This window comes from Venturia canescens, chromosome 6 (assembly GCF_019457755.1).
Source record: "Venturia canescens isolate UGA chromosome 6, ASM1945775v1, whole genome shotgun sequence".
Classification (NCBI taxonomy): Eukaryota; Metazoa; Arthropoda; class Insecta; order Hymenoptera; family Ichneumonidae; genus Venturia; species Venturia canescens.
The window spans coordinates 14,168,270-14,189,406 of NC_057426.1; the positions used below are offsets into that span (position 1 = coordinate 14,168,270).

Consider the following 21,137-nt stretch of genomic DNA (forward strand, 5'->3'; position numbering starts at 1 on the left):
TTGAGTAGCAAGATAAATATGTTAAAGATTGAACGAAATTGGTAAAACGAGCAATCGTAACCTCACATTTGCTTATTTCGGCATTTTGTTTATTCTTGGTTGGGCCCATTTCCGTCATAGCTTTCTGTTTTTGTATTAACACTTTTTTCTTGATTCATTTCCCTTTGTGTTTTCCCATTGCGCTCTCCGAAGCGATTTTTTAGATAAAAAACTGTAATATTTTAGCCAGGAACGAATAAAACTTCGAGTTCAGTCAATGATGGATCCCCGTTTAATTAATTCTTTGTAATTTCATTCGCCAAAAAATAAGTTGGAAAAATTTATTTACAATTTCGAATTAATAACTCTGACATTAATTTAGAGTGACAATATTTTAAATTAGGAATTAAAAATCGACGCAATTTAGACACCCATAAAATATACGATCCTACGGGCATGATCTACCTTAATCGGTAGACAGATCTTCGCATCCTGAGCAAATGGTTTTGGAGTCCAAAATTCTTTCTCATCTATACAATGAATGAAATTGACGTTTTGAATGAATGCTCTTGACTCTCGAAGAATGCGACACCGTTTTAATTTTTCAAAGGCACAAGAGAAATGACATATGCCCATTTATCCATAAAGTGTTTGAACATCTCTGAGGAATTGGCCCCGGGAAACTTTCTAAGACGACCGCGATTGAGTATATACGAACGAAGGTGTTTCAGCGATGTGTGTCCGCGCTTCGGGGCTTGGTCGGATCTCATATGTTTATATACGTGCGTATCGATCATTAGAACTCTCGAGGTGAATCATCTTTCTTCTTCTTCAAAGTGAAATTCAGGACCGTATTTAACTTCCTGTATATTGACAAACGCGTGTGCATGTGAGAGAAAATAAAACCGATGATTAATCCCAAAGTCAGCGAACGGAACTTTGTAATTGAAAAAAAAAGTTTCATTCAATTGAAAAAACAAATGAATGATCGACGTATTAGATTGAAAAATTACATTAGCGAAAAATTTCTTCGTTCTGTTTAATTTTTCTCTTTTCAATCCATTTTCTATTTTTTTATTTTTATTTTTTTTTATCGAGCATTCATATTTGATCGATCCAACACAGCAGCTTTAACGGCGTGGGAACCGGAGCAGACTTTGGTGGTTATTGCAGAAAAAAAATAAACAAGAATTCAACAAATTTACAAGATACATTGTTCCTTTCGATTTCTTAACATTTGTACAGTTAATCGCGTAGTTCGCGATCTGACCGGTGTTCCCTGAGGCCATAATTCCTATTTCACAATCGTTAATCGATCAATTTACAGCAGCGATTACGGAAACACCGTTTTACTCATATATCAGTCGGTCTCGCGTGAAATGCATTCTCTCTCGAGGGCTGGGAACGATCCGATAAACATAAATAATGGTCGGCGATATATAGCGCCGGTTAAACGGGTTAACGGATGAATGTAACGTGCTATAGGCGGCTCATATTCGCTCTGAGAGAACTCGAAATATCCAATTCATTTGAAATTCGACTTATTTCGAGAACGTCAATCGCGATTTCGGTCCATTTCTCGATCAATTCAACTTCCATGATATCGATTCACTGAGATTTCTTGGCTCATTCATTTACGACGAAGAAATATGATTACGAAAATGAATGAACGATTCATTGAAAATTTACGAATGTGTGAATTAGCGTCCCTCCGAAAAAGGTCTCACTTCGACACTGATTTTTTGTTTTCTTTTGTCACTTTTTTCGCTTTCGACGCGACAAAATAAAACATCGAACGAGGTTAATATATGCTTAAATGAATCATTGCCATTATTGCTATGAAGCAAATGAATTTCGCACGAGTAGCGGGAATTCAAAATTACTTTGCAAATGGAGTTGTTGGAATGGCTCGTGGTTTAAACGACGCGGATGATCATTCGCGGGAGAGGAACGTGTCGAAATTACCTCAAAATCTCATCACAACTCCCCTGCCTCGTGTATTAATGCGCTGATTTCGCAATCATTGCGATCATTACTCATTTTCTCTTCGTCTCCTTTTCTCTCCTTACACAAAATAGAAAAATAAATGAACGGAACATTAGAAATTTCTTTATTTGGAGTTGAAAAACTCGTCACATTTTTCCCGAACGTCGGAGACAAAATTATTCCGTGACAAGACAAAAATATTTGTTATGCAAAGCTCAAGAAGCTTGTCATAAAAAAACTCAAAAGAATATCGTCCCGACGAGGATACAAAGCAATATTTCGGTTACGTCACAAATTGAACAGTCTCTCACCAACGTTCATCTCTCTTTTCACAGTCGAATAATGTTGGAGAAAAACATGAAAGGCCTTGAAAACTATTTCCGTACACAGTGATTTAAATGGAATAGACGCGCGCTTTCAATTTCTACGCTATCGCGTTTCATGCATCGAAAGTATAGCGATCTCTATAGATATATGTATAATTAAATGGTCTGCACAGGGATTACAGCTGATCGTGCAAATAACAATATCCTCTGCGTTGAATGGAGTGAGATTATGGGAGAGTCGATGCTTGTTATTATTCGCCCAATACTGTGCGCGCACAAAAACGCGAGGAAAAATTATTCGCGAGTAGCACGAAGTCAATTAAATGCGATTGTGTAAAATAGGAAAAACATATCTCAGTGCCTGGGAGTCGAGACGTGTTCAAATAAGGGATTGAGAGTCTCGTGATGAGTTACTTTTATAATCGTCTTCGTAATTGCTCACGGACGCGTTTGAAGAGTGAGTTTGAAGTAGCGTTATGATAATCACGTACGATTAACTGAGCCGCACACGCTAACAAAGTTAGAATGCAAAAATTTAGGGGTTTTTCGATGCACCAAATTATCTCAAAGGTGTTTGGCAAAACTGAGAGAAATAAAACTACGTGAGTTTATTTCCAAATAATAATTGTGATTGATTTCAATCGATGAGTTATTGACTCACAATTTTTGTCGATTAAATGAATGAAAAGTTGTGTCGAAAAGTTAAAAAATGTCGAAAAATCATCGGTTTGACTTTTATTTGCTAGTATTTATGCATCAAACTGTACCATCGTTTCTCGTGGAGAAGACATAGACGATGTATATGACGATCAAACCGCCGACGAGAGTCAGCATCTCTTCGATGAATTGCAGTAACATGTGACGCGTCCGATTCACATTTTATTGACAGCGATGAAGGCCGCGTGCGCGTCTACAGGACACTCTTGTCGTATATTTTCTTTATTATTATTGTCATCTCCGTCTTCAAGATTACCATTATCATCGGAGTAATGGATTCACGGATATCGAGAATAACGGTTCTCGTTTATTCCACTTTCAAATTCTCGATATTCACTGTAATTTAATTATTTTTATTCCGTTTGCTCAATACAATCGACCGCTCGAACGTTTCATGGGCACACACGAATCATTTCCTGAGTCTGCAAATCCCTGGAAGCTTTGACTAATTTTTTCAGGATTTATTCCACTAATAAAATCTTGGTTGCAAACGATTTTATTCGATTTCATCAATACGATAATCCTTCCGCGTAGCAAAATTATTACTGCATGTTAGTTTTCGAGTTTCTCGCTCCGTTTTATCTTCTACAAATAGTCTAAAATAGACGTCGCAGCGATAGATAAAATAGTGGAACGATCCTCTACCGCGACAATCAGCAGTCAATAATCCGCGGTAAAAAGCGAAATTTTCTCGAAGCTGTTTTTCACATTATTCCTCGGCATCGAGAGGCTCGATTTTAACCGGCGTTCGTTGAGATTATTTCGTGGAATAACCGTGACACAATAATAACTTTGGAATCGATAAGACGGATCGTAGTTTCGCATGAATAAAACAAGTTTTTGTTCAAATTTTCTACCGTGCTAGAAGTTTTATTCTCGTTTTCATTAAAAGTCGCATTAATCCGCGTTATCGCGGAACAAAAAATTAATTTCGTCTTCGTTACGATCAGGATTTATTTTAGACGAACCCGTTTGCACAGTTGTGAACATATTTACGTTGATTTTCAGATAAAAAGGTGTTTGCATCGTTCGTACGTGAGATGATGACGTCAGTAAAAATATAACGACCTCTTGTTTTAGAGTGTATTTCCACGCCGTTCTCTCCATTCGAAAAATACTGTAAAAACTATTCAAAATTACATCGAACAAGTCGTATACAAAATGAACGTTTTTTTCTATGTTTTCCTTTTTTCAAATTCGATCCTTCGATTGGCTACTCAATATTGTCTTATTTCCCGATGGTGAAAAAACAAAACAAATAGAAAATTCAAATGACTCGTTCAATGTACAAGACCATAAAATACTCGGATTTTTTAACTTTAAGTACAAAGTTCCAAAGCATCATCATCCTCCTCCTCACATTCGACGATCGTTAAACTGGCTGGATACGCAGTTACGTGTAGCTTTGGACCGAGTTCAAGGCTTCCCACCGGCACACAAGAGTGATTTCTTTTTTTTCCACTCCTCGCGCATATTATTACGTATTCTGTGCAGCACAGTGGTCTATTCGGGCATTCGTGTACTACAACATCGCAACGGATACGCGTCTATCAAAGTGATGGACGTGCTGCGCACCAATTTTTTTTTTTTTTTTTTTCAATTTCGAATCCGACGCCTTTGAATGTTCAGAATCAGCACAAGTGCGCGAGGCTTTTCACGTCGAAGTTTTAATCCACATTTAACACTGAAGGTTCGTGACACTCGTGAGATCTATTTGGAATAATGGTGCCTGATGTTCGCTCACTTATATGGTTCCAGAAACGATCGGAACGTCGGGTTATCGGTAGATTTATAAGGAGTCAAATTCGTAGGTCGTTTCAATAAAAAATATCATTTAATTTTTATTTTTTTCGGATGGAAAACATGAGGAGAAGTATAATTTTGAATTAATTGAAAAGAAGGAAAAACGGATAGAAAATAGTGGATATATCGGTGAATAAATTCGTCGTTTAATTGGTATTGGAAAGATTTTCTTTTCGCATGCTCCGGAAAATGATTCGCTCAGCCCATGAATAGCGTATGAAAATTCGATGAAATTTTCAATTGATTTTTCTCACGATTTGAGTAACATTTCGTTGAACGGAATATGATTCGCTCATGCTCGTGGGTCGTTTTGTTTTCGTGAAAGAAGCACAAAATACGCGCACTCAGAAAAGCATCAATTTGAAAACGATGCTGGAGGTAAAAAGGGAATAATAAAAAATATGTGCGAAATGCGGAAAAATGCACGTGGCGTGTCGATACGTGGGTCGATCGTTACTGATCGGCAGAAGGTGAGTTTCGCGGCATATTTCCTCTTTCTTGGTCGTCACGACGTCGAGGACGTCGACGATACTTGGGAGAGTGTTGGCCGAGGGGGGAAATTCGTGAGCGCAGGTATGCACAACTCCTGGGGGGCTTATCCCTCTCTCTCTCTCACTCTCTTTCTTTCTCGCGACCGACTTTGTGCGAGGCCCCGCCGCGGATGCCTTCGAGATCGACCTGGGCGAGCGGAGGATGCGGCAGAACGAGGGAAAAAATTCAGCGCAATGAATAAAAATCGAGAAGAAAAGGGGAGGGAGAAAATCGAGAAAAAACGAGGATATGACAGAAAATATATTTTAAATCCGCCAAGTCACTGTACGAGATGATGCACGGGCTTAAGAGTTGCCGCTCTCTTTAACTCAATATATTTCCTCGCTTCTTGTCAGGTGTGCTATCTCGTCGCCCGGAGAACTCGCGAGACCGAGTCTCGAGACTGAGACGTTTCAATAGGTGAACGAGCAAGAGCGACCAACACCGGCATACGATACCCCACATTAGCGCTCTAAGGCTTCTCCAGTGGGGGACGAATTCTCGATATCTATGTACGTACATCGATATTATGTGGGTGAACATCTTTTTAAGTCTGTGTCAGACGTACGCGAATTGTCGTACGCACAGTTTAATCCCAGCTATGGGCTTCTCCGAAATAAAGAGCGCCGTTTCGTTTTCCGATCTTCTCAAACGAGTCCTCATTCTATTTTTGACTCCTGACTGCTCTTACGATTCTTTAGTGGTATTTTTTATTTCTTTTCCCCACTTCTCTCCACATTATGATGCGTTTACTCAAACTTTGGAAATAAATATTTTTTAGTAAGGAACAACATTTTTGTTAAATCAATAGCACGAATAATTTAAATCGAAATATTTGGCAGGACAAAAGCTTAATCAGCTGATTAAGGATCCTGAGAAATCAACCAAATATCGATAGTTTATGCAACAAAATGTCTTTTCGAGCCACTTTCACAAGATACAGCCAAAGATACGCACCTCAACAAAACGAATAATCAATGGGTGAATCGACAAAACAAATCTTGACCAAATGAATTTTGTTGAATCAACAAAATTCCATTTTCAGTGAACAGTCAAAATTATTGCAAGATGTCGTTCGCGCGACAAAGTTTTGTTTGCGTTGTTACATATTTTATCATAAAATGAACAAATTGATCATTGCATATGACTTTACGATGGAATATTTCATCGAACTAAATGTGGCTTGAAATTCATTTTTCTGTTCTGAGAGAAATAAGTCAGCTAATTAACTATATACTGAACTTTTTAGTAGTTTCGTTCTGTTGTTCGAACAAAAGGTTTGTATGCTTTTTTACGAAGCATTGTACAATACAAAATATTCTGCTTGTCTCTGGGAATGCGAATAACTGAACATTTTTTTGCTTTCTATCACTATGTGTACATGACAAAACATGGTTTTGTAAGGAACAACTGTTTTGTTGTTTCAATAGCACGAATAATTTAAATCGGAATATTTGGACAAAATTTGACCAAAATGTTTTTTGAGCTATTTTCTCAAGATACAACCAAAAATCTGTACACTTCAACAGCGGTATAAGAACTATAAATAATCAATGGTTGAATCAATTTTGTTGTATTAACAAAATTCTGTTTTCAGTGCTGATCCTTTTTGCGTTTTTGAGGCAATAGACTTTTCTGCACATGTACATAATTTCTCATTTCTCGATCTTTAAACTAGAGTCCTGATTTTTCATCGAGGTGCCTATTTGATTTCAACGTCTCTTGGAATTTTTTCCAAATTTTTTCCCTAATACCTGTGAAAGTATAAATTCTCAAGTATGATTACTTTGTGAACGAGCTGCATTTTCTTTTGCCAATCTATAACTACTTTTCGCTCGGAGAACCACTGATAACTCTTGACCTTGTCGAATTGACGGTTTGACACGCTTTGCTCGAATTATTTTTCGTTTCGCCTTCAAATCGGCGACGATGATAAAAAATTGCATTAGCTCGTTGCATTTATTTTTGTTTTTCCTTTTATTTATTATTGCATTTTCCAGCCTTAAATCAAATAAGGCGTTTGGAAGAGCGTGAATTTGAAAATTATTCAAATATTACCCCCTTCGCACGAATGTCCTACATTTCGAAGTTTATTTGCAAATTCAATTTAGAAAGCAATCATCGAATTTCAAAAAAAAATTTTAAACGAAGAAACATTTTTACGTATAAAAACGAAATACAGTTTTTAATAATTTCACAAATATATTTGAAAAAACAAATTCGAAAAGAAACTTCACAGTAAACATTCACGAATAAGAAGATATTTTGAGGAGTCATCGAATTTCGATAACTTTCTGTAGCTATACACTCCCGACACTGCACTTGAAATGTTTCAAGGTCATCCACCGACGAGTGAAACTGGTCCTGAAGAATCTCGGTGGCGCTCCTTCCCCGTTATTTGTTTAGTATACTTCTGGTATAATGGAGATTTTAGAAATTGCCGAAAACGATCTCAAGTTCAAGCTGCGCCGGAGATAAAAAACCAGTTAGACGTAGAAAGTCGTTATGGATTCGGTGACTAAAGATATTCAAATTTTCAAAAATATTATCGTGGACATTTGAAAACTATAATTCATTCACCAATTCGAAAGTGATTCGTACGAAAAATACATATACACGGAGAGAAAAAAATAGTAAGAATTACAATGCTGCCATGGTATTGGGGTTCTATATCGCCCATTTTGAAGGTTTTTACCATAAATATTGTCATTTCCAAGTCAATTCTGAATGAAAATTTTTAAATTGCGTATTTTTCTGTGACAAAGGTTTAAACTGTGCTATTTTTTCCTAACATAGTTCACCAACGAAACGTTGTTAAATTTATGTTGACTCGATGATGAACTGGCAAGTAGAATTATTATGCCGTTTTGCTATACTTAGTGCTGTTTTCACAATTGAAGTTTACAGTTGAACGTAGTAAAATTTGAGGAGCTCGAACACAAGCATCGATCACACGTCAAAGTGTTTAGAAATTTACTATGGTAAATAACAGAATTTCATTCGCGATTGTACGATAATATACCGGTATACACGTGTACCGATGTATTTATTTTGACATCACTCATCAATTTTCATCGAGTCGCCTTACAAAAAATTTCTATGTGTGTTCCTAAGAATTAATAAATATTACCGATATAGAACCCTACTTCTATGGCACCATAGTAGTTTTTAGTAAAATTTTCTCTCCGTGTACCCATCGATACAAGAGCTCTCCAAAATTGGGACTAAAATAAAAGGATTCCAATAGTTTCGGAAGGGAAGTAGTAGAAAAAAAAATTTCGAAAAGAAAAGTCTCCGTTAGTTTTCTTTTCACTCCACTCGTTACTCGGGGATAAACTAAACGAATGATAAATGGTAACCAATCCAAGGCGAGTCTGTATAGAAGAGCGCGGAGGGAGGCGCCACGCCTACCGGGTCTTAGCATCACAGCGGATTGGCTGCCACCCATTCTCATTCGTATTTGAGTAGCGTTTCACCGTAGAAAAGAAAAATGTTTTGAGTTTTTTTTTACAACATCCCGTTTACAAGATAAAATCCTCGTTTGCTTACTAAACTGATAATAATGTACGCGTCACGAATAGTCGGTTCTTTCAGTCTCTAGTGGCCTTATTCCTTGGTTTATTTTCTGCGAATAAGCAACGAGGATTTCGGTTAAGCAGGGAGGTTTCTACTTGTCCCACTTTTTCGAACTCTCACTGTGGGTCTTCTCTATCAAGCTTTGTTCTATCTGCGATATTATTATAGGATCAAAGCCAAGCAATTGACTCAAGTTGCGATGATAGTGATGGTTTGCAGGAGACAAACACACCCAGATAAGGTTCCATTTTCTGATCGTTATCAATAGATAAAAAATCAACTTTCGACGTGAAAATTTGAAGTGATAACAAGAAACTGGAAAATTTAATTTTCAGTCGAGTTGTTGTTTATTCTTTGGAATCCAAATAATCGATTGGTTCTTTTTTTCAAAAGTCATTATTTTACTTACCGAAAATAAAAAAGGTTTTCGTCAGAATATTCCAAGGAGCAAGACGAATGGAAAAGAATTATCATATTCAATGTTCAAACAATATTTTTGCTCTCGTGACGTTTGCGTTCAACTTAATGAAAATTTAGCATAACTTCACTTGTTTTTTGTCAAACTTTTTGGTATTTATGCATCCCGTTTACAAGCTATCGCGATGTTTTTATTGAACAGAATTGTTTATACGGAATATTGAAATAAATCACGACTTTCAGGAACTTTATTGATTAATTTATCAATAATCTTTGAGTTGAATTTATCAATTCTTTTCGAAAAAAAAGAATGCTCGTTCATGCGAGGAGCCTCGATACGTACTGAATGAAAAAAATAAATATGGAAGATTTTTAATAGCCCAGCGTCGCGATAATTACGAGTCAACGTGCGTTGCTGACTCGAACGTTTATTCTTTTTTTTCGTCCTTTCAAATCCCGGAGCTCGATGATATGAAAATTAGAGGCAAACTACTAAACACCGGGGAGAATGAAAGAAGAAGAATGAAAAAAAAAAAAAAAAAAAAAAACAATTCAATAGGTAATGAGGGTTCGCTTGCGTCAGGTACGTAATTGTCGTGATCATCAATCGAGCGACGTGCACGCACCTTTTTCTTGGGAATTTTCTTGTGCAGTCCGTCACATCGAAGACACTCTTTTTTATCGCATTCTACTATCGGACTTTGATATTGAAACAATACTTAACACTCTTTGTAGATTCGAGTGATAGAACAGAATAAAAATATCATGAAAACGACTAATCGATTTGATATTTCATCGGTTTTTATTGTTTTTTTTTTTTATTCATCTTCGAGCTCTCCGAAAACTAGTCACTGGATAAAACTATAGTTAGTTTTCATTTTGATATGAATTAATCGGAAATCGGTTTGTTGAACGTATGCAGACTCGAGTTACTTCAAACGTAGATTATTTATATGGAAAGATCGCACAAACATTATTTTATACACGATTATTACAAGAGAAAAAAGTGAAGAGTCATGGTGAATGAATGCAACAGACAATCGTGATTTCTGTGTCACTAGTTACATAATTTTCATGATGAGAGTTGATGGCCGAAGGATGTGATGTTTATACATGGGCAGATCCATTACTTTTCGACCGCAGCCTGTACGTTTGGGTCAGCGATTTGGGTGCCGATTTTTTTCCAAACAGCGGATTATAAAAATAGACGATCCCTCGATTTTGAAGTCAATTCATGAAATTTTGATAGCTGTAGAATTTTTCGAAATTCTTAAAAAATTAATTTTTAAGCCATTTTCATGATTTTTTCATGCGAACTCTATGATGCTTAAGGAGGGTAGATCACGAAATCACAATAACCAGAATTTGATAAAATTTGGTGACAACATTCTTTGGAATCAAGGATACAAATACAATTTTATTTCAAATTCTTTTACCACATGGTTTTCGAATAATTGGGCGTTAAATCGAAGGTCTTATGCACGAGATGTAACATATACCTGCATATTAGGGCGATTCAAAAAAATTTTTTTTTGTTTTCGATTGCAAACAGGCTTAAAAGTTTCTTTCTGGTGTAAAAAGACTCCAGTTAAAATTTGAGCCCTTAATATTAATATTTAGATAGTCCGCAGCGCACTTTTCTATTTTCCATAAGAATAACTCCATAAGAATTTTCCATAAGTACATTGTAGCGGATTTAATGGTTTTATAGGAAAAGATTGGCGAAAAATTTGTGTTTATCTTAAATTTAGTCTGTTAGAGAATATTTGTTCATCATTTTTTGTAATAATAAGGCCAGCGAAACTCTGAGAAAAAAAATTAAAAATAACTTTCAGTATTTGATGAAAATCATATTACAAAAAAAACAATGCACACTGAGGAACACCAATATCTATTTTTACAAGAATCAACAAACTAAACTACTTCATCCACAACTCCACCTAGTAGAAAAATAGTTATATTACCGATATAGGGTCTAAAAGTTTTTTTTTTATCGGCACATTGATATGCATGAGACAACTCGATTGCTCAACTATAATTTTGAAAATTGATTTTAACCATAATAGTTTTTAAAACATGTACGGAGGCTATAAGAAAATAAGAAGAATTAAATACAGTACTTTACTTAACGAGATTTTTTTTACATAAAAAATTTTCTAAACTTCTACTAATAACATTTTCTAAACTATTCGATTTTTTTTGGATTACTGTAAACAATTCTTCATGAATGTCTTCTAACAATGAGAGACCGAGTTCAAGGACCATAAAGTTTTTGCTGTACTGTACTGAAAACCGTTAAATTTGCGATAAATTGAATTTTGATCTCTATTAACTTTTAAACTATTAGGTTTAACGAAAAATCATAAGAGACTTTTTTTATAGAGTGTGCGATTTTCTACAAGAACAAGTGAAGACATTTTTTATATGACACATGATGGGCTTGCAGTAAAGATCAGAATGTGCAAAACAAAAATTTCCAATGTTATTCTTATGGAAAATAGAAAAGTGCGATGCGGACTATCTAAATATTAATATTAAGCGCTCAAATTTTAACTGGAGCCTTTTTACACCAACACGAAACTTTTAAGCCTGTTTGCAATCGAAAACAAAAAAAAATTTTTTTTTGAATCGCCCTACTGTATATACGTATGTAAATTCTATGCTTATACACGTGAACTTTAGTGCTCAATCACTCGAGAGCTATGTGTTAGAAGAATCTAAAAAAACTTACATTGTCTTATATATTTTTAAAGAATACATTTATCAAATTCTTATTGTTTTGAAATTCTTCATATTTTTAACACGGTTTAGCATGGCAACATTGTAAACGTCGCGATCCACCCTCCTTAAAGACTCGTATGGAGTGGCATTTTACTTGTTTCACTTTTGAAAAAAAATTATTTTTCACTCCAAATTAAACTCCGGTTAAATAGCACCCTTTTCTTAAATTACTATTTTTACAAAGTTTCTCGTATTTTTGAAACGCTGTCGCAGCGGTTATTTTTTAAGTAGACGTATTTAGGACGGCTCAAATTTTCTATTTAGGTATATTTTATTACAGCTTACACGAATATTTATATATTACCACTTTCCTTTTTATCTCAAATTTACTTGATTTCTGAGAAATCGCTGTTTTCACAAATAGCTGGGAATTTTTCCTACCTTAATGAAATGGCTTGAAATTTTCAGGGAATGTACATCATTTTATAACGAAACAATACTGAACATTTTTAGAATGGGTTTTAGCTGGTTAGTGAGCTGTGAATTTTTCAAGTGTCTCAGTTTCCTGCATTTTTTTTGTGTTTATGGCGTTATCATTGACATTTTGAATTACACGCAACAAATTTACTCTAATTTTGTATCAAGTTGGAATAAAAGTATAAAAAAACGTATGGCGTGTGCAATCATACGCTATGGAAGTGAACAGTTGTACGCATCTTGCTAACACGACAAATTATTTCCGTCGATGAATTAAGGATGTTCAATCCGAAATCGCAAAAGATGAAAAGATAATAAAAATTGACTTTTTGAGAATTTCAAAAAATTCTACAGCCGTCAAAATTCCATGAGTTGACTTCAAACTTGGGGGATTGTCTTTCTTATAACCTACTTTTCTGGAAATGATCGGCAGCCAAATCGCTGACTCAAGCGCGCAGGCTGCGGTCGAAAAGTAATGGATCTGCTCACACACAAACATAAATCTGCTTATTACGTGTCTCAAAACAAGGAAATTCGTAAAGAGGGAAACATTAGAAATGCTGAATTCTTTGAAATTTCCAACCCATTTTCACTTTTCTGGATTCCAAACCATCAAAAAACGACTTTTTTTTGACTGAAAGTTTCCGTGAAGAAACGTTGGAAAGTCATTTTTTGCGGATTTTTTTTTTACACTCCCTTAAGACGATCGATTCATTGCACTTTTTGTAAAATTTTAGAATCAAATTCATCGCACAGATTACAAAGTTTAACTTATCGAATCTCCAGAGAAGTGCTCAATTTTCTAGGATTCCTTCGATAAAATTTTGCACTTATTCATGGAATTATAGAGTTAACAAATCGTCTTAGCTCGATGCTCGATGGAGGTGCAGAGATTAATATTGAATTCGATCAAAATCGGATTTGGTGTCCTCCAAAATTCCACTGGGCTTGGATATTTACAGCAATGAAACTAAAGGGGAAATTGTCATGATTAATTCTGCAATAAAAGTCTGGCAAAGCTTATTAGTGCATTGCTAATTTTATGATAATACTCTGCCGGTAAGTTAGTGCTTCTGATTTACCAGGCTCGATAGCGGGAAAAGTCTAAACTGGCACGTTTTGCATCGAGCTTACCAAGCAGTACGTTTGCAAGTGACGTTTGCAAAGCCGCGAAAAGATATATTCATATCGTGAGAACCATGCAATTTGTACAAAATTATTCCTACAAATATTTACATTACATACTTACTGCCAAGGCACTGCCTCAAGGACATGGCCAGACGTGTCAGTGTGCTCGCCAAAATAGCAGCGTACTCATCGAAAAGCCGATCATCTGTTAATTTTGCGTTAGTGAGTTAGTCGACTAATCGTAATTCGTTAGCTAGTTAATTGGTACTAACACTCTTTTGAGTTGTCAAAATACAGGACAAGTTTTGGATTCTACTCATTTGAGATGGCTCCAATCTTAGGACGAGTCATCACGTTATTTTGTTTGTTAGTATGAACCAATTGTATTGTTATACGTTAACAATTCTTCTACTCTTTATTCGCCCTTTTGATTTTATCTACCTCCATATTTTGATCGTTTTTCATGAGTCTTTGGTCAAATTTCCTCCTCTTTTATGAATTTAACAATTGATCCATGCGTCCTTTTCCTATCTGTATCCGACTACGAGAACAACTGGTTTTTACACTTACAATCCGGATGATCATAGAGGCGATCGATCGGTGTGTCGTCCACATTGCCAACAAGACTCTCCACTATTTTCTCCACACATTCACGAACAGTTTCCATCGAATCTCCCTCTCTACGACCACCGGCAGCCAGATCCAATTCTGCATGGATCGCCACATGCTCAGCTCCTGTCAAAACAAACGACGATTTTAATGTCACCGATCGAAAAAGAGCTTTTAAAACGTCCTGACAGTTTTTATTTTTAGAGAAAGTTGGAGAATAGTCCAAATTTTGAAATGCGAACAATTTCACATTTTGGTACGATAAAGATTAAAAAAAGTGCTTCTGATTATTGTTATGGTCAAACTTACTCATCCGCGAATTCTTGTTTTACGGAGCGAATGAACGGGGAAAAAAATGATATATGCGTTCCAAATCCATCACAAGAAACCTATTAAATGGACTAACACTTCGCAAATTTCACTCGAACCATTTTGAGCTCACGAGCCATCTAAACATGCCCAGCAAATTTATTGAATTCAACTCGCCGAGAGTTTTTCAATCCCAGCCGAATGATGGTTTCATTTAGCACGTGAGAAGTCGAGAAAAAATCGTCGGAAGCTTTCGAATGTGGGTGGAACGAAACACGTGCGCGTTCGAGCAAAGTTTGTTGAGGCGTATCAAAAGCCGCGAACTGTCTGATAGGAAATCGATATTAGATCTCGTGCGGTTCTTCGAACTAACGGACCACTTTCCTACTCTCCCGCGAGGTTCACACACGTATATAAAATGACTCGTATCAAATGTTACATTGAATATAAACTGAAGTGAAAATCGACGGATTCAAATTTTCTCCGATTCTCGTTTCTGATTTATTTTTCATTAATCGAGTGACTAAACTTGAGAAACGGCAAAGATTTGCTATGAGCAGAACACAAATTGGATTGACATTTTTTCTCGAAGTCACTGGCGAAAGTACAAATGCACGAGTCGGTCTCTCTCCTTTTTCCAGATGAGTTGTGGACCGAACTTTTGTAAGCTTTCCCGAAGCCGTGACCGGAGGCGAGATGAGTCAGAGACGTACGAGATGCAGATACTTTCTTCCGCGTTCACATGTACGTTCGTATGTGTTTTTATTTATTGAATAACGAAGTTCGATGATCGTTGTTCCTCGATAAAAGTACTCGAGGGCCATACGATGTTGCCCGTGAGAGTACTGGAGCAGAACTGAGGTTCAACATCGACGTTCACGGCTCTTTCTCTCTCGTGCTCTTTCTCTCTCACTCTTTCCTTTTTTTGTCTGGATACGCCATGACAATGCGACCTCTCCCAGAGAGTCGACGATCCTCGAGGACGGTTTTCCCGATCATAATGCAACTAATTTTCTGTACTCCGGAACAGGCTAATTTGCATTCAACAACAAAGACAAAACACAAAACCGAACAACCTGATCGTCGATTCGAAAAAAGGCTGTTCGAAGAGTGCGACTAAAGTTGGAGAGAAAAATAATCATTGGTTCATGAAGCTCTCCAAAAGCATCTCATTCTGTCCGTACCGAAATTCAATTTTTTTCTAACCGTCAGTTTTCGGTATCATTGGAAAACAAAGCAAACTAATAACGAAAACAAAATTGTTTTTTGAATTTTCGAGCCAAAATGAAAAGTACTCCAAATCTTTCTATACATGGTAACAAAGTTGCGAAGCTGTGCTACAGTTTAACGATGAACCCGCCTGATAGGAGTAATAGAGAATGGCGGAACTGCGAGGATCAGAAGCGCATCGGAACAATGAGCATTAAACGAGTCAAGTCGGTGCGGGGGAGGATAGTCAACCTCGTACCTGCATCACGTACATGACTTCGTACATATACATATATAAACACCGGTAAAACAAGTACACGAGCTCTCTAACTGCGATGTTGTATACGTATATGTTTTCTCTACGTTCTGTTGCTGAGTAACGGTTCTACTGGTTCACATATATATGTATAACAACTCTGACACTTCCAATAGGACTAGTGCAGCGGTCGAGGTCGCAGTGATGGTTCATCCGTGCTGCTATACAAATATATATCGCAACGGATCATTTCTTTTTATCTTCGTCAATGGATCATTCAATTTCTCTCTCAATCTTTGATTTTTTATTTATTTATTTTTTTTTTCGTTTTTGTTTTATTGTGGATACTCGCGTATGTTCAGGAAGCAATGAAAAGTTTTTTGGTACGTTTGACTGTAACTCGAGAGCGGATGAACCGTTTTCAATGAATCTTTCAAAAAATGGTTTATTTTCGGTGGCAGGTTTTACACTGGACAAAAACGAAGAATCGGAGCAAATCATGCAAATGCGAAAGCCGATCCCGTTGATTGTAAATGATGAAACCGAAATGATGAGGCCGTAAATGATGTGTAAACGAGTAGGGATAAAAAGTTACAAATACGATATTTCACATACAAGGCAATCTTCAGAAAAAGTATAAAAAAGACAGAAGCTCTATTCGAACGATCAGTACTACGATTTACAAAACTCCGAATATATAGTATTTAACATACCTTCAAGTCCGAAATTTTTATTATAGAAAATCAAATATATCAGAAAGTTTAAATATATAATAAAGGTTCATGAAGGATTCGTCGGATTAACGAAAGCTTTGAACTCCGAATTATAATTGCATCTTATAAAGTGAAGTGTAAAAAAAAATCAGTTAAATTTTCAGACAGTTTAGGAGCGTCGTTGCTGAGAAAAATCAATAACAATTTGGGCCAAATAACATATAATCTTATGGAAGTCAAGACACATTCAGTGATATCTCCGTTAAAAATGATGCTAAAAATATGAAATTTTTTGGGCAACATGAGCAAGGCTTGCCGAATAATGTCAATTTTTTTCAGATTTATTAGGAGATTTGCTGAGATTATATTAATAATAATCTGTTTTTCGTGCAGTTTTTTGAGGCTAGGATCGTCACTGTTCGTGTTTTCGACTGAGCTTTCACCAGTTTTTCGTCTTTTTTTCCCCAACTTTTCTTTAAAGTGTATGCAACATTGCCAAACTGTAAACTGGCCTAACTTTTGAAAGGTACAGGTCATCACTTTTGGGTAAAAAAAATGACTGTACAGCCTCAACTTCCTTAATCGTTTATTCCTGAGTGTATTTTTCGTTTCGGTTTAATAATAAATCAGTTCACAAAATTTCGGTATTACAAATTTTCGGAAGTATATCGAGTACTGGCTAGCAATTTCAGAATTTTGAGCTTTCTGGTCATGCTGGTTTTTCAAGGAGTTTTCTACATATTTTTTCATTGTTCCAAGCAAAATACTATTGTTTACCAATAATGCTATGCCTCTTGCCACAGTACGAATGCGGTGCAGAAAATCGATTAAAAATATGGATGGAACATGTATATGTACAGCACATGTCAAAGATCACACTGTGTAAATTCAACGCGAATGGTTGCATCTTGCTACGGGTCCCCACAATAATCATTGCAACCGACAATCGTGGAATATTCAAGGCACAGGGGTCGAGTGGGTTCATGGAATAATAATATCGCGATCACGGTTACATTAAAACTCGATCGTATGCATGGTGGACATTATGTTTTATAGACGAGCGGTCGATTTCGATTTTTCAGTGTTAATTATGCACATTAATTAGGTAGTATGGATATGAGCGAGTGCTGGAACTACCGAAGGTCACATTAAAAGTTTGCTTTTTTCTAATGTTTTGCATATTTTTTAAGGTGACATCATAGTTTTTCAAAATATTCATAAAAAAAGATTCTCAGTTTTACAAGTAAGATTTTATTTTCTACGCACGAATTCGAATGAAGCAATTTATTTTTGTGTCCGATTATTATATTTTTAAAAAAATTAAAAAACAAAAAAAAATAGTGGAGCTTCATGGGAAACTTCATGGGAGCTTATTTTGGTTCTCAGTTCTTTGAGTTCGTTGGTAGAAAACAGGAGTCGTTTTTCTGACTATTCTAAATATTCTCGATACAATATTCGAGAAGGTACTCGCGGAATTCCGCGCGGCGTTCGATCATCAATTGGCAATCCTAACCAACCGAAAGACGGGAAATAAAGTAGCGGAGAAAAGGAAGGGGGAAGAGGTACTTTCATGGGGTAGACGAACTATTGACCGCTGAGGGAATCTCGGATACGAGTGCATCGAAGATGCATCCGATTCGTAACGATTCCAGGGTCAAATGTTTTTATCCAACAGTTTCTCTCCCCCCCCCCCCCTCTCCCTCTCCCGTTGTTCCTCTGCTCTTATTCCCTTTCTACCGGCGAACGTCCTTCTTTTTCGTAACTCTATATACATCGCGAGGCTCTTCCTTCCTTTACATTTACTGTTTCTTTTAATTCCCTCTCCTTCTTTTCTACTATATTCGTATCCGTGCATCGTGTGTTTCAGCTTCATTCGCCCGGGACACTTTGGAATGTACCAGAGTTCGCGTGTGCGCTACGTATTTCTCCTATACATATTTATGCGTTGAGGTATATGTGTGCGAGGATATATCTCGAGTGAGAATAAATAATTCATGCAACGCGAATTGTGCAGTACAAATTTTCTTCACTTCTTTCTTAACTCAGGGAACCCTCTCGATCTCACCAGGTATGGGATTCGTTTACTCGTCTTTCAGCGTACATGCAACCCCCTTTACTTGCATCGCCAAGAAATAATGCAGATGAATCGAAACTCTAAAATTTCTGATATTCAACACTCTTCAAGGCTGCTTTTCAATTCATTTATAAATATAATTCTTTGATCATCGAACCGCGTCAACGAATCGGCTATATATTTACGACTTTTAATCATATACAACTGATCTTTATTATACTGTTTATCAAGTGGATTTTCGAATTTCCCATCTTTTTTCTCTGTTTTTTCCTTCCGTATTTAAATACTCTATTAGTATTCAACGGTGGAATTTCATAATCTTACTTACCTTCGTCGTAAACTTGGGACTTTGCCGTGCTGAAGTTCTTGCTGTTTTCGGTGGTTGATGACAGGCCCCCGAAACTACGAAACCACTTTTCTCTTCTTCTTGCCCAGGCCCTGCCGGTCAGAATTACAGCATCATTATTCCAGCGTGATCCGATCTTACGAATAAAGATGAGCATTCACAAAACCGTGAAAACTTGGAAAGGTTGAATGATAATTTTTTGTCACTTAACAAAATTTCATATAAAGTTCTAAATTCGAAGGCGTAAATAGTGAAGCCAAAATCGTATCTTCGATTATCCATTTACAGAGATATCGAATATACGTTTGCAAAGTCGTCAAAAAATTGGAAAAATGAAAATGACTTTTCGTGCTAGCAGCAGCAACGATTTAGCATCGTTTCATCAAAATTTCGTCGTGACAGAGAAATTTTTCTCCAAATTAGTAAAGTCAAAAACGCAACTTGTAGAAAATTGTAGATTGTAAAAAAAAAATGAATTTTCTGAGAAAAATAAAACCAAGAGGACGGAACAGCCGATGAATTTTCTTCGAAGGAACAGAACATCTTGGGAAATGGTTTGTAAGATTTTTCTTACTTGTTGTGATAGCAGAACAGACAGAACCAAGAATCTTCCAGCGAGTCCCAGCGGCAGCAAGCCTTTCTGCACGATCTTGCACCGCAGTCGTTGCACTCGACGCCCCGCCCAACCAAGAAAGGTTTGAGACAACAAGCGCAACGGCTGTCGTCGTAAAGGACACTCTTTGAACTTTTCCTGAAATAAAATCAACACTCTTTAAAAAAAAAAAAAAAAAAAAAAAAAAAAAAAAAAAAAACCCTCCAGTCTGTGATGAGAACGGCGAAGACACGTGAAAAAAACTATGAAATCATGTGAGAATTAAATGTAAATAATAATTATCAAGGTTTTTGAATAATTCAAAGGTCGAAAAGTATTCGAATGAATTTTTATAAAAAAATCATTTATTATAAAACAGACGAGAGTAACATTTCGTCATTTCGCTAAGAATAAAAAAGGTACAAAATCTGTACAGCTATCTCATTAATTTTGTTATTCGTAAAGAGTTTTTTCCGGGCTAAGCTTGCCCGTTACATATTCACGAACGTGATACATCGAGACATTTGTTTTCATTCGTCGAACTTTATTCGCACGATAAAATAAAAAAAAAAATGACTTTTTTCAGAGCGTCAATCTGGATAGTTCTTAAAATAAAACGTTATCACTATTTCCACTGTTCACATTGATAGAAAAAACGAACTGTAACACCTTTAGAATCCAGTTTGGGGTTCGTATTTTTAGATTGTTCATATTTTTCTTTTTCTTCTTTTTTTTTTTTAATTTCGTCAGTTAGTTCGCGACCTGACGATCGGTATCGGTATCTCTAAATCTGTTTCACTCACGGTCTTCGACGTGTTTCACAATAAATTCGAAATAATGTGCGGCTGGTTTAAAAAAAATTCAAAACAGTTCGACCGACCCGTGGTTCCGGAAAAGAAATCAATCCTCCCCATCGAAAAACCTTGAAACTGCCGAATCGTCTGGATGACTGTCCTCGTCCCCTTCCATCTCGAATGTGACGACCTTCACAATCACCACTTCGATGGTTATGAGCAAAAAGAATACCATGAATGTTGCCAAATTGTAGCGATTGTCACCGCGAGGTGTCACATCATTTTCGAGCATTACCGTCGAGAATAAACTTGGCAGAAACAACATTTTGCTCAGCAAATATTCGCGATGTTTGTCGATGAAAAGGAGAGATTTTATTCCATCATTGAGAACCGATTAAAATTGGTTCGTGCTCTGTCACTTTGTTTGTGGCTTCCTTTCGACGGAGCAGCCATTTGCGAATGTCCACGAATTTCGGATTGGAATAATCACTGTTTTTGAGTCCATGCTTTTCGAGAAACTTATTTTTCGTTATTTCGAACAATTTACACGATTGGCGCTCGATAAATGACGCGT

At 36.4% G+C, this 21,137-nt stretch overlaps 1 protein-coding gene across 7 annotated transcripts in view; it reads right to left on the reverse strand.

Annotated features, from left to right (window-relative positions):
* Nucleotides 1-21,137, reverse strand: part of LOC122412042 (uncharacterized) — a 53,819-nt gene that overhangs the window by 17,029 nt on the left and 15,653 nt on the right. For 4 of the 7 annotated variants that reach the window (XM_043421289.1, XM_043421290.1, XM_043421292.1 and 1 more), the window contains 4 exons: nucleotides 19,752-19,928; nucleotides 19,160-19,269; nucleotides 14,232-14,396; nucleotides 13,783-13,866 (listed from right to left, as the gene is read on the reverse strand). In XM_043421289.1, coding sequence (XP_043277224.1) covers nucleotides 13,783-13,866; nucleotides 14,232-14,396; nucleotides 19,160-19,269; nucleotides 19,752-19,928 — 536 coding nt within the window. Of the gene's footprint in view, nucleotides 1-3,058; nucleotides 3,345-5,065; nucleotides 5,698-13,782; nucleotides 13,867-14,231; nucleotides 14,397-14,579; nucleotides 14,780-19,159; nucleotides 19,270-19,751; nucleotides 19,929-21,137 lie in introns of those variants that run through there. The other 3 variants (XM_043421291.1, XM_043421294.1, XM_043421295.1) reach the window with 3 other exon arrangements.